General features: G+C 39.1%; 1 protein-coding gene and 1 long non-coding RNA gene across 3 annotated transcripts in view; one reads left to right on the top strand and one right to left on the bottom strand.

Annotated features, from left to right (window-relative positions):
• Positions 1–906: 906 nt before the first annotated feature.
• On the bottom strand, positions 907–6945 carry LOC119773022. Its single transcript, XR_005279333.1, has 2 exons — positions 6597–6945; positions 907–1614 (listed from the first exon to the last, which is right to left on the bottom strand). It is a non-coding gene; the product is annotated as an uncharacterized LOC119773022 (long non-coding RNA).
• A 1766-nt stretch (positions 6946–8711) lies between these two features.
• nr2f1a (nuclear receptor subfamily 2, group F, member 1a) overlaps positions 8712–14767 on the top strand; it is an 8203-nt gene continuing 2147 nt past the window's right edge. Inside the window, exons 1-2 of one of the 2 annotated variants that reach the window (XM_038269805.1) lie at positions 8712–10068; positions 11390–11914. In XM_038269805.1, the coding sequence (XP_038125733.1) occupies positions 9636–10068; positions 11390–11914 (958 nt within the window). In that variant the 5' untranslated portion in view covers positions 8712–9635. Of the gene's footprint in view, positions 10069–11386; positions 11915–14767 lie in introns of both variants that reach the window. The other variant, XM_038269804.1, reaches the window with a different exon arrangement.

Raw genomic sequence — 14767 nt, 5'->3', positions numbered from 1 at the left:
GATTAGGATGAGTGGGGTGGCACAGGGAGAGGAAGTTTGAAGTGGAGATGGAAAGTGTTTGAAGGGGGGGAATGGAATAGAACGGAAAGGATGGAAAAATGTGGGGATATTGCAGCAGAGCGGATGGTGTGAGGGAGGCAGAGTGAGAAATGTTGCCGGAAATGCTAGAGCCAGCAGCGTGTGTAAAAAACCTCAGTGCAACATTTCTCATACTTGACATCACTGACAGGCTTTCCACACACACACACAAGCACACCCACAGAACAGTGTTGTGTGTTCTCAAAGTGCAGGGTTGAAACATTTCAAATCTTCTGCAGAGCTTCCTTCTCTCAGATCCCATGGGGGTTTTTTTCTCTGTTTACTGTACGCAAGGCACATGTTAGCTAAATTGAATTTATTCATGTTATAATTACTAATCTGACCAGCAGGTGCCCTCAGAATCTCCAAGTAAACATCATCTGCAGTTAAAGAGGAGATGGTCAGAAAGGGCTGAGTAATGTAAGGAGGAGGAGAAGGAGCACAGAAAATTGTTCTGGAATGTTTGCTGCTCTAGTAGAAGATGAACCATCTCATTTGTCAGGGTTTGACCCTAGCTCTGGGGTCAAAGGTCACAATCTAAAGGAAAACTGACTGACTATCACACACACACACAAACAAACGTGGCAGTCTTTTGCTTTCACAAATAATTCACAATCATCTGAGGTCTGCACAGATAACCTATAATGTCCATACTCTGTTTTTGTTTTGTTTTGTTTTCCTGAAGATGATCTCTTGCTATAATAATAAAGCAAACTCTCTCTTATTTTGTGCTTTAGATGATCTCAGCGACAAATTCTGCAAAAAGAACACATCCAAATAACAAAAAACAGAATTTTTTTCCCCCACTTATTCAATAAATCAAGAGTAGAAATTTACAGCATCTTTACTTTATAATAAACCTACAGTTTGAACAATGATGAACCCTCATTAAATTATTGGAATCAAAAAGTGTAAACTACACATGCGTTAATTCCTATAACTCCATAATTTTCAATAGTTACTTTGTATGGAATTCCATTTATAATATATGTTCCCACTGTTATCTGCAATAGCTTTAGAATAGAAATAAAAATAAAAAGACATTGGCAGAATAGATCTTAAAGAAAACTGAAATCAATCAGAAAAGGCCTAATTGGTGCATATCTTAAATAAATGAAAAAAATTGTTCCTGTTTTTTATACAATGCCATTTATCAGTTTACAATCAAAAGACAAAAGAGTAAAAATTTGAACCAAACTTGAACAAAATATTCTTTAGTTGCAGGTTCTTTTAATATTGTCATAGATAAACTATCAGGGTCTGAGAAGCATCTTTATAAGTCATCAATATCATTTTATTTGTACATCCTCCTATGAAACAGCTGAAGTTTGGGTCCCAGAAAAGCAAATGACAGTTTTTTCTACATCTTAAACTCCAAAATGAGGATGAATTTAACCCATACATAAATCTCTATCCTACTAAACAGTGACATCCACTTCCTACAATCAAACAGTATAAGTCGAATCAAGTTCCAGCATCTCAGTCCTTCTTCCACCGTGTGTTTGGAACACCTCCTGTAGCTGCAGCACTGTGAGCCTGAAGAGAAACAAAGTCAGGTTAGGAAGTGCAAGTTTATCCCCAATCACTCGCACAAACGTTGCTTCATATTGCAAATTAAAGGGAAGATAAAGCAGGCAGAGACTATGTGGGTGGCCTGCTGCAGTGACCCACATGAACACAGGACACCTGTGAGTCATATCATGTTAGGACGATGGCTGACAGCGGCTGCACCTTGAAAATGTAGGTGATGAAATGACTGCAGATCGGTTACAGTTCTGAATCACTGAGTCACACATATCTGCTTAAAAACACAGCATTAATTGTCTATTTCATGTAGTCTGTTCAGCCGATAAAAAAGACGGGAAATGCAAGGGGGCTGTTATTCAAGTCTTTGAGATGCATTTTAAAAGGTACACCTTTGTCATTCTTTGGCCAGAGACATCAAACAGGTGCCATGAATAATTTATCTTAAGAGTTTCACATTGATAAGGTCACAATCTGCCACGTCTGGACACTAAATGCAAGCCATCTTCACTTCACTGACGTCTTACACACACATGTGCCCCCCACGCCGACAAACACACTTGTTTTAGATGAAAAAACACAACATTTCATCAGACCTGTGCCAGTGTGTATGCGTGTGGGGGGTGGATAGATTATAAAGAAGTATATATTTAAGTTTAACATTTTTTTTATTAATATTAACTCTTTGGATCAAGATTTTATATGCTACCTGAAGGGGCGTCTCTTAGCAGAATATCACTGTGGAGAATGGACACCTCTGTTTGAATATACAGCAAACTAAGCTCCTTTCTTAGCCCCAAGGATTGTCCAGTTTGAGAATAATGCTAAAAAAAATATATGTTAGTGTGAAAAGAATGATTAGGCCATGTATTTACTTTGATCAGATTATTTAACAAACAAACATCACTGGTTATTAAAGGAATGTTATATATTTTTTAAATTCTGTCAAGCTTTCCTGTACTTCTATGTGAAAATTACTTGATTAAGTTCATTGCGTATCTAACCTATTTTAAGGTCATGTAATATAGGTTAATATATTCAATTATCTATAAATCATCACTCTGTTAACATTATATTTAAACTATATCTATTTTTTTAAGTCATACTGCCTTCTAAGTAGTTCTCCTGGGTTCCCAAACCTACCAGAAGCCACTAAGCAGCTGCAAATTTCCCATATATCTCAGGCCGGCTCAGTATGCTGCATTAAAGGGCTCATTCACTCCAAGATGCAGCCTGTTGAAGGTTCAGCTAAACTACCTTTCTAATTAAGCTCATGCTGTGTGTTGGTTTGGGGAATAACTCATGGGAAATCCTAACGCATAAGATGTAGTTACAACAAGCAAATATAAAGAGTCAAACTCATTTAGCAAGGGGTTCTTTTAAAGTTAGAAGTTTAGTAATCGCTGTTCATTTTTCAGTCAAAACTGGCATTTTTTTTCCTTCCTCTAACAGTAAATAATTTTGACACTGACAAGAATAAGATACACACCTCTACTACATTAACCATTTCCCCAAATCCCTCAAATACACACAAAATAAAACAATAAAAAAAAAAAAAAAAACATCAGTTCCTGCTCCATCTTATCTTTTTCTTTTTATTAATCATTTAAGGTTTTGGTGCAAAAAAGAAAAAAAAAAACTTGTGCGCTGTTTGTCGGGCGGTAAATCTACTTTCTGCCCCTGAACTATATATCTTGGCTGTGTTGTCGGATAATGTGAGGTTGGGATGAAAGGTAATCTGCGTGCAGAATTCCTAAAGCTCCCTTATGCTTGTTGAATTTCTCAAGAATTCCACCTTTGCCCCACAGTTTCCCTAAAATAAATTACTTTAAAGGTTAGATGCCTGCGCAAATGCAGCCCTCTTATTGTCCTGTTTTTAGTATATATATATATAATATTTTTTTTATTTAGCGATATCCTATAAAAACTATCATACATTTTCCGAAAAAACTACCTGGTAAACCGCTTAGATCATTCAAGATAAATGATGGATGATGCATGTGGCTGAAAACGTAGAGCAAACTTTAAACCCCGCTTCCTGCAGTCAGTCTAATAAAGCATTTCTTCTCTCACTTTTCTGTTTGTTTCGCTTCAGCTGCTAGAAAGAGGAGCACGCACGCTGCTAAAAATCACTTTCCTCCCCTCCTCTCTCCTCCCTCCTCAGCCTCTTCCTACTTAAACTTTGGTTTTTGGGGTGTTCTACCAAATTACAGTGTTTGCATTTGTAGAACCACGAGGGTTTCAGCTCTAATGGATTTATAATCTCCGTCTCTGGGACCATCCAAAGTAATTAGCACGCAGAGCTCTAAACGAAATGATGGTTAGTGAGCAATAAAGCCAGAGCCCATTGCAGAAAGTGACAGTGGCTCTGACTTGGTTCAAACCTCAGGAGTAATTGGGAGACTCGTTGTAGTTATTGTCTTCAATTAAAGTGATGGAAATAAATACTTCAACTGTAGCTGGAGTGTAGGATAATTTACAGTTGAACTTTTGTCTCTTTTATCACAGACTTATATAAGTTGTGTAATAATGATAAAACAACAGAATTTTGCAGGGTTTGTTTTTTTGTTTGTTTGTTTGATTGTATTTGCTTCTTGAAATTTTAATCACAAATGTAAATTATCCACAAACTGTCAATGCATCTTCCAGAAAGGCTATAGCAAACCTTTTTATTTGTTTATATTGGATGTTAAACGTTCAGCACAGGATCAAGAATAGCTATACCTTTTCTCAATCCGCCTAGAGTCATTAGATTTCTCTTTGCTAACATTTTTTTTTTTATCCATTTGCAGGAAAATAAATGCAAGGTAACTTCTACGCCCTTTTAGAGACCCATGTGTCCCCTCACAATAATCTAGGGGTCAGATTAAAAAAGGAATTCCCCCTTTTACCCTTCCTTCACACAGCCTCCATAAACTACAAAATCCCAATTGCATTTGATTCTTTTTTTTTTGCTGATTATATATTGCAAATGCACAAAATTGTTTGTAGGTTGTTTATAGTCCTGATTTCAGGGTTTTATGTCCCAAGTTTAACGTTTTAGGTCAAATTACACATTTATTTGTCATTAACAACGCCATTTAATATGTGTTCTATTTGGACTAAAGTAAATAATTAAATTGTAAGCTAAAACAAATCAGATCATTAACCCAGTTGGAAAAGTAATTAATGTAAATGTTTAGACAAAGATTAATGATAATACAGCTCTTATACCATCGTAACCCAATCTATTTTTTATTTATTATAATTTGAACTCCAGCAGTTATCTTGTAGGCTATTCTGTATTTTTTTTCTATCTTATCTTTGGGCTCATAATGCATCTAATGTGCTGTCAAATGCTAATAGCATGTAAAATATTGTTATTGCACAGAGCCTGGGGAATTTCTCACTATGTTCCAACTACGGAAATGACCTTTTCCACAAACTTTCCCTGTACTCTACAGAAACCTAGAGTGAAGTCATAAATGTGGCTCAATCTAAGTCATTTCATAAATATCAAACTATTGAATCAAATTGCACACATAAATTTGACAATTAGTTTTTTGTTTGGTTATTTTTTTTGTGTGTGTTATATTACTATTATTTTGCAGGTGTTAAAGGGGCATGGGATGTTTGCCTCTGAGGGCCCAGGGATGGGGGAAATCACCCTGTAAGCCCACACAGTGTCCTATTGACTGCAGCTTTGGTTAGAATCTTGATGTGATTACACACAATCAATAATAAACCTACCCTCAGCCATTTATAAAGCTCTGTATCCGTCTGCAGCAGTTTAGGAACCTCTAAAGAGCGTTGTTGCTTCATGTGTTGTTTTATTTAGGGGGGAGAAATTGTGGGGGGAGGGCGGGTGCACTTGTGACCTCAGTGTTTTCCCAACTGTTTGTGCTGCTTTTCTCGGTGATTTCTGTATTTGGTGGAAGCCCTAAAACATATTGATTCTAGATTAAGCAAAACTCCAACGTGCTTCCCGTATAAATGTTTAATTAAGCTCATTTGTAAAAACTATTATAGGTATGCAATCATGCAAGATGGGCTATTCTGGTGCAATAAAATATTATATATATATATATATATATATATATATATATATATATATATATATATATATATATATATATATATATATATATATATATATATATATATATATATATATATATATATATATATATATATATATATATAGTTTAGTAAAGTAAAAATTTCAGCTTCTCACTCTGTTTCTACATAAAACAAATGGTTAATATACTTATTGATAGAATTAATTCATGATTTTACGCTTACTTGATTGGTAGCTTTGATTTATTTTAAGATTGGGTTGAAACTTATAAAGGAAGACCGAAAATAAATATGATCACATTTAAAATGATTAATTAAGATGGATTATCACGCGGGGTGGGGGGGAGATAAAGTGGAATGCAAATAGATATACTTCTAGGGTAAAGTTAACCTGGGCAACATTGGCATAAAAGCCTAATGCTGCTGTTAATGCATAACAAATATCGGTGCACCGCTGATTAAATTTTACGCGCATATTTTCATTTTACTCTCCTTGTGTTGGATTCACTATTCGTAGCTGAACAGGATCTGGAAGAAGAGCCCCGTCTGGATCACAGTTATAATTCGGTGACACTATCGCTGAGACAAACGGAAAGCTATTGATCTTTTCATTATGCGTTCAGGAAACAAACTGATTTTAATGGGAGCAAACAGAGAATGCCTCTCATGTCCCGCTGCAGAATACAACCGAGCTTTTCTAGGTTGTCTGTTGATCTGGTCCGCAGGAGGAAACTTGCAAAGGGTGCGATAAGCCGCGGCGATGTGCTCGAAAGAGAATAAATAGATGCTTACCCTCAACTAAATGAAAAGTTTCCACTCTGCATGCACCGATGGTGAAGTGGCGCGACTCGGATAATTCCTCCCCACATTAAGATCGACGCGCTTGTTGCTAGAGTTAGAAATAAGTGAAAAACAAACAACAAAAAAGTGCTTCTCACCTTCTCTGTGTGCGTAAAGCTGCTGCTCCTGCGCCAGCATCCCGCCCGTCCACTTTCTCCGCGCGCAGGTTTCTATCAAAGCCTCTCCAATATATCTACCCCGCTTCCCATTCCGCTTCCCCCTCTCACTCCTCTCCTCTCTGTTCTTCTTCCCTCATGCGGACCCACTTTCTTTTAGCGTATGTGCGGAGTTAAATCTTAATGATACACCAAAGGGGGGAAAATGCTTTGTCCAATTTAATCTTATTGGTTTCACCTTTTCAGAGAGCTGGAGACATGGCCGGAGAGTTTCCATGGTGTGTGTGTCCGATACAGGGACAGTCAGAGAGAGCTCTCTTGTTGAATATCTAAAAAAACAAGCCATCCTTCTTACATGCTGCTTTCAAACAGGGCTGTTGCATATTAATGCTATGTTATATCTTTTTTTATATATATAGTATATCTATTGGGGTCCATCCTAAATACTCTGTTGTCTTAAAGTAGCCTTTATGACTTGAAAAGTTTGATAAGCTTGTAGATTAAATTTGAACTTTTTTACTTCGTATTTATATATATCTGTATAAATTATGCGCCATTTTAAAGCACGTTGAAATAATTCTGTGGAATTTACTGATCTAATTAATACTTTTTTCTTAATTATTTGTTTTTGTCATCAGACAGCCTTAGCCTGTCTAATTTAGTTGCATGAGCTGCGCAAAACAATTTGGGCACATTAAAACGTGTTTTATTTTATTTTATTATTATTAATTCATAAGTTTAAACGCTTAAAAATGCAAGTTTGATGGCTTGTACGTTGATTATTATAGGGGTGTAATTACACAACGTACGCTAGATGGCAGCGCGCTCCAGACATTTTTGAGTCTGAGAAGCCTGCAGAAACACTGATGCATAAAAGCTGCAATCCCCGTGAAAATCCCCCGTAACTTCACTCGATTTTGAATTCATCTCATCATTAACACATAAAGCCACTCCCGTGTAAGTGTTTGTGAGACTGTGGGATGTTGGTAATTGTTAAACATCGTTTCCAGTTTCGAGAAATTGCCCGCATCTGAAAAACACATCCGGCATAACGCGGTATTTGCGCATCGTTTCTCCACGGTGATAATTTCCTAAACTGCTTTTAAACTAAATTATAAGTTTTAATGAGCAAATCTGGTGGCGATTACAGCCGATCGCTGTACCGCAATGCGCATGCCAAGGACACACACACGCACACAAAAAAAAAAAAAAAAAACAGCGTGTGAAAATATTAATCCGCTCCAAAGCAGCAGAGACCCCCGTTAGTTTTATAATAAAGACAACAGTCCGAGACAAGGCATTTTGAAACTTTAAGGGGGGAAATCTGAGTCAGATTCCCCCCTTTTGGTCGCTGCGCACAGTTTTTGGTTTTATTTGTCGTGCTTAAAAGCTTTACCCTCAACCCTCCACCACCACCACCTCCTCTCTCTCTCTCTTTCTCTCGTCTTCTCTCTCTCCCTCTCTTGCCTTTAACCCGCTTTTTTCGCTATTCTATCCAGGGTTTCTTCCTCTTTTTGGTGACAATAGACGGCCCATACTAATCAGGTTTCAAAGTAAATAGCAACGCGGGGCGAGCTCAATGTAAATTGTGCCTGTCAGAGTCCCCCCCCCCTCTCTCTCCTCCCAAGCCCCCTCCAGTCGTTCATGCTCACACTGTAAAAAATATCCATCCTCAGACAGTTCAGCACCGAGGCTGGAAAATCCTAGATATAGATAAGGAGCGAATGGATGTTGGATCTTGCTCTTTGACCGCTTTTCGATCGGAAGATGTAAATTCCTTTTCCATTTTATTGTTATTTTTTTTAATAAGAGAATATCCCTAATTTGGAATATTATAAGACAACATGCTATTTATCACTTGTAGCGGTAGAGAAAATTACGCGGAACTCTGCAATGCGCGATTGGTGTTTATACTAATAAAATAGAGACAATTTTGCGATCCAATATGAGAGCAAATGATTTATCTAGTTGGATATTTTTTGCAGCGCTCTAACGGAGGAGGGGGGCTCTAACCAATGGAGAGAAAGAGAGGGCTTGGCTATAACCTTAGCCTCCCATTTTCTCTCTCCCTCTATCCCCCCTCCTCTCCTCCTCCTCTATGCAGGGCTCTGGCCAGTCAGTCCTCTTTGATTATCAGTCTCCAGCAGCCCCTCTCTTGGCTCCTTGACATGAGCACCATATAAGGCGCAGCGATCTCCATAGAAACGTGTCAGTTTCAATAGTAGTGTCAAAGTTCACTATATACAGACATTCGCGCAGATCCCCCGTTTCGGAAACATTGCTCTGCTGGTCCTCTCGTTTAAGCGCATTCATTTTTGGGGGTCTCTCCTTCTTGTTCTTGCATATCCTATTAGTACTAGTTGGCGTTTTTTCTTCTTTTTTTCCTTTTTTCCTCAGTCTTTTTTCCTCTTCGTATCCCCGTTCCTCCCCGCTGGAGAGAGGTGAAACTATACATGGGTACTTCATTCGGCGACGCGGTTCTCCTTCGCAGCTGGGCGAGATGATGAGGTTTATTTAAGAATATAGATGTAAAAAGCCTAGCTCTTCAGTTTTTTTTTTCTCCTCCTCCTCCTCCTATACGACGAAGACGGGAGAGTAAAGGAGCAAGGGGAAGAAAGGAGAGAGGAATTTATCTCCGCAGCACTTTGGATCGCGTCTTTCCAGCGACAAGGTTTTGGTTTTTTTACACGCTCCTGCCTTTCTTTTGTGGCTATTTTTTTTATCTGACTGTATTTTTTTACGTCTGGACTCGGGTTTTCCTACAAGATTAGGGATTCCTGAATGGCTGACTGCAATTTACCTTGGAACTGGCCTCCCGATACTTGCATATCCTGATCGGGTGCCTTCTGATTTTTGAATGTATTGATCGCGTTTGCTCTCTCTCTTATCACCCATATGAGATTGCGTGCTTCGATTTGACTTTGCACTGTCCCATCTTTTGAGATTTTTTTTTTCTTCCTTCTCTACGCTCCATAAACATCGGCGATCATTTCGCTTTACAGCACTTTCCGGGGCCGAGATATGGCAATGGTAGTTAGCGTCTGGCGAGATCCGCAGGAAGACGTGGCCGGAGGACCTCCGAACGGCCCCAACCCAGCAGCGCAGCCGGCGAGGGAGCAGCAGCAGGCGGCGTCGGCGGCGCCGCACACTCCGCAGACCCCCAGCCAGCCGGGACCCCCGTCAACGCCGGGGACCGCCGGGGATAAAGGGAGCCAGAATTCCGGACAGAGCCAGCAGCATATTGAATGTGTGGTTTGCGGGGACAAATCGAGCGGCAAACACTATGGCCAGTTCACCTGCGAGGGATGCAAAAGTTTCTTCAAGAGGAGTGTACGCAGGAACTTAACGTACTCATGTCGTGCCAATAGGAACTGTCCAATTGACCAGCATCACCGAAACCAGTGCCAATACTGCCGGCTGAAGAAGTGCTTAAAAGTGGGGATGCGGCGGGAAGGTGAATATATGTTTTAAAGCCCCACTCATGATTACGCATCCTAGAATAGCAGCAGCAGTGAGAGGGCTGCCATGTTGCATTAAGGTCACAGGCTTTATAGCTGGGCATAGGCTATAGCTACTACTATATTCTCCATCCATGTTTGGTTTATTTATCTAATTTGGCGGGATGTTTACATGGAGGGCTGGTGTTTTAGGGTTTTGCGTTGGGGTGTGTTTTGGAGGTGAAAGGCCAGTGCAGCGGCAGTTACATGCCTGTGAATGCAAGTCGCCTGAACAAAGCGGCTGCTCTTGTTAACCTCCATTTTCATTTATTTTGGTTTATCTTTCAGTTAAAAACTCTCCATCTCCCTGCAAATCTAATTCACGTTGAGGTTCAGCGTAGAATAGTGAATTTACGCGTATAATTGCAAGCGTTTGTATTCACCCTTTGGTGTGTGTGTGTGTGTGTGTGTGTTAGTGTTTATGTTTGGAGTTTGAGTATCAGGCTTATAGTCCCTTTTCGAAGTCCCCTTAAGTAATCCTACTAATTTACAATTACACAACAGGATTTCTACGTGGAATGTGTGTGTATAAATGTGAAAATGAGCGCACAACAAAGCCACGTCTCTGTGCTGACTGGGCAGCTCAGACACACTGAATCACGTCGTTCAAGTTGTTCATGCCTCATTGTTTTTGCTTGCTTTGCATTTGAGGCCATCTAACTTTCCCCTCTTTGTCAACAGTTTTTTTCTTTATTTTTTTCCAAATTGACAAAGACACCCCCTACATTTAACTTAGCTGTTATTTGACGTGCACACCAAATCCCCCCTATATTAATAATTTATTAAAGTAATACGCATGAGCTAAATTCCCTTCTTATTCCCAGCTGACCTTTAGGCTTGGATAAAATATGAAATTATGCTGATAATTTTAGAACAATTGTCCTTTATATTTCGAACCTGCATGGCCAAAAATAAGCAATAGTTTAAGTAAAACTAAATTAATAAATTACGCATAAACAGAATGTAGACTATTGAAATATTGCTAATAGCGAAACATGGATGTAATTTATGTGTGAATATATTTTCACATGCATAGAAACCAGCTGTACAGCCTGTATCCTAATATTACAAATTCAGAGTGAAGATTAAGTGATACAGGACATATTTAATATCTTGTCCTTTATGGGATAATTTGCTTTAAAGAATGTTTTTTTATTGATTTGATTTTAATTGCATGACATTTTTATAAATAAAAAAAAAAAAGAAGCACTACTCTTGGACAATGTTTATCAGTCCTGGATGCACATTTCCTCTTTTTCTCTTTCTTTTTGTCAGCGGTTCAGCGAGGAAGAATGCCTCCAACCCAACCGAACCCAGGCCAGTACGCGTTGACGAACGGGGACCCCCTGAACGGCCACTGCTATCTGTCAGGATACATCTCATTACTGCTGCGAGCTGAGCCTTACCCGACCTCTCGGTACGGGAGCCAGTGCATGCAACCCAACAACATCATGGGCATCGAGAACATCTGCGAGCTGGCGGCACGCTTGCTCTTCAGCGCCGTGGAGTGGGCGAGAAACATCCCCTTCTTCCCCGACCTGCAGATCACCGACCAGGTGTCTCTTCTCAGGCTGACGTGGAGCGAGTTGTTTGTGCTTAACGCGGCTCAGTGCTCCATGCCTCTGCATGTGGCCCCTCTGCTCGCTGCGGCGGGCCTGCACGCTTCACCAATGTCCGCGGACCGCGTCGTGGCTTTCATGGACCACATCCGGATCTTCCAGGAGCAAGTGGAGAAGCTCAAGACCCTGCACGTAGACTCGGCGGAGTACAGCTGCCTCAAGGCCATCGTGCTTTTTACATCGGGTGGGTTGTCCAGAGCACTGCCTCGCACAAATAGGGACACACTTAAACACAGATGGACATGTTTAGAATGAAACGATGCCTGCTTCTGGTCGTCACATGCGTGCAAAGGCATCAGGAACATGGCTGTCAGGCAGCAGCTTAGTGCTAGAGATGTTTGTGTGGCCGATGAAAGAGCCATTTTGTCAACAGCTTGCTTGATATCCACTGACATGCATTCCCATGTCAAATGCAGCCGCAGCATAAGACGAGTAAACAAACCCAGATTGAGTAGTGTATCAAGTTTAAGTTGAAAGCCCATTTAAATAGGAGATTATGTACAATCGCATCATAATCAAGATATAATTTCGGAGGGATTTAAAGTTTTTTTTTTTTTTTTCTACCAAAACGTCTTAACTGAAGCCGAGGGTTCCCGTGTCCATTTTGGAACAGGTGTCAAATAATTGAGCGTAAATAAGAAAAAAGTCTTTGTCAGTGGGTGATTTATGACAGCTGATGCGTTTATGAGCGTGCCTGTTCGCTTTTATCCGTTTTTTTTTTTTCCGTGAGCAAACACATGTCTTCGGGGGCAGGAAATAATCCCTAACAGACTGAGATATATATATATATATATATATATATATATATATATATATATATATATATATATATATATATATATATATATATATATATATATATATATATATATATATATATATATATATATATATATATATATATATATATAAAAGAAAAGGGCTGATGGAAGTTGACTCGCATATGAGTGCACACGGAGCTGCACTTAATAACACAAGTTATTAGTAGATTAATCTTAGCTGACCCATTAATTTTCTTACTTACTGAGGATATTTTCTGGGTTGTACAGCTTTGAAAAGTAATCAGCGGCACTTTTCAAAAGTAACCTACATTGTTGATAGCTTAATTGATGCCTGACTGGGGTACGGGGTCCTTAAATGTCCCTACTTACTCTCAGCTGCGTAATTTAGAGGCTATTTTGGAGTTATTTGTGTGCGCCTGGTGCTATTAGGGTCTGTAATGTCTGGAGAAAAGGAAAACGAGCGTCTAAACTCAGAAAACTACTGATAAAGTTTGGTTAAAGTTTTAAACTAACATTCATCTAGTTTGCAATGACACTGAACCAAGAGTTACATAACCTGTCATTGGATATGATCATAAGTATTCAGCTGAACTTCTTTATTATTATTAGGGGATTTTAAAACAATTTTATCCAATATTCTTGTAAAAGAAGACGCACTTTAGCATATTTTAGTAATTAGAATTTTATTTATATATATTTTTTGAGAATTAACATTAATTATTTCACTTTATATTATATTATATTATTTGAAATACAATGCAGATTGTTCATAATTAGATGCGTTTAATTTTTAATTATTTATCAACTAATATATATATTTTTTATCACGGCAAATTAACCTAGAAATTTTATTCTCTAAATTGCATGTAAAATGAATTATATTTAAAATATATATATATATATTGTCGTGGTACTATTTTCAAATGTAATTTATTTAATTATGTTATTAGAGAGTAGGCAAATGAATAGCCAACTGCTCAGACTAATTTCAAAGGACATCCGGTGTATTTCTAGTTTAATTCCCGGTCTCAATGTGAAAGGAAAGTTTTTGGGGGGTGATTTTTGGTTTGTTTATATTTGACTTTATCACCTTGGTATTGAAACAGTTTGTGAGTAAGATGTACAGAAATCCATCCAAGCAAGAGAAGCTAAACACACACACCCACATGCACACATACATACCCACACATTAGCGTTCCCCCATGTTTTCCAACAGATTATTTAGTTAGTGTGATGAGCTACAAAACTGGTGTCGACTCTAGAAAGTCACGTGGCACTTTGCCAGGATCAGAGTAGATTTGTTTGCCTCCCATAACACAGCAGCCCTGTCAGTATAGCATACATGAATAACGACTGACCAGGGGAAACTGTTTTCTCCAAAGATCTGATCATTGTCCTGCATTGACTTCTCTTGCAACCATGTTTGCACAGACTGCTTTGTTGGGTTCTACAGAACTCTTGGTCGGGATATGAAGGCTATATGCCCCCCTGCTCCAGTCGGTTGGTGGGGTATATTAACAGGGTGCCCTTGTGGAGAACTATGGATTGTCTTTGACCGACCTTCTCCTCGTGCATGCATTGAGTTTTTTTATTCTCTAATATTGCAAAATTCATTTTGGATCTCTGCATGTTTTGTCTCAAAATAATTAATTTAAGAACCGCATCGATCGGTGCCGTTTTTGAACAGACACTCAGAGCGATTTGCATACATGGGGGCTGTGAGTGGCCGGATTGAGGTCACAGTAAATCACAGGGAGATCTCTGGGTTGCCCTCGAGTTCATGGGGTTATTGTGTCTGGGCCATAGTGAGTTATAGTGAGAAATTAAGAATGGGCTCCAAAGCCTCTGTTTAGCCGCTTATAGAGCTGAGTGCCTGTCTTTCATTTGTTTTTGTTTTTTTTTTGTTTTTTTTTTACAAAAACAACACTGAATACAATGACATGTCTGAGGATTATTCTTTTAGGACCATGCATGTCAGCGGTTACACCACTTTATAAGTTTGGTTTGATAGAAAAAAAAAAGTTTTTTCACGGCAGTGAAGGAGAGAACGTGTGTATGACACAAACAAGCCTTGTGTCCCCTTTGTGCGCCCTAAACAGAGTGTTGACAACAGAGGCCACCAAGCGCGTATCCCCATGCTTTCATTTTTCAACATTTTCATGTCGCTTCTGTGCGACGCTGATTCCTGCACCCTCCTCTGATAAATCTGATCGCTGTTAACAGGCCTGTCCTATTGGCTACAATCTGGGAAGAAG

Source organism: Cyprinodon tularosa, unplaced genomic scaffold, assembly GCF_016077235.1.
Source record: "Cyprinodon tularosa strain WSP-4 unplaced genomic scaffold, ASM1607723v1 ctg74, whole genome shotgun sequence".
Taxonomy (NCBI): Eukaryota; Metazoa; Chordata; class Actinopteri; order Cyprinodontiformes; family Cyprinodontidae; genus Cyprinodon; species Cyprinodon tularosa.
Note: the sequence above shows the minus strand (reverse complement) of the source record. Positions and strands in the feature narration are given on the sequence as shown.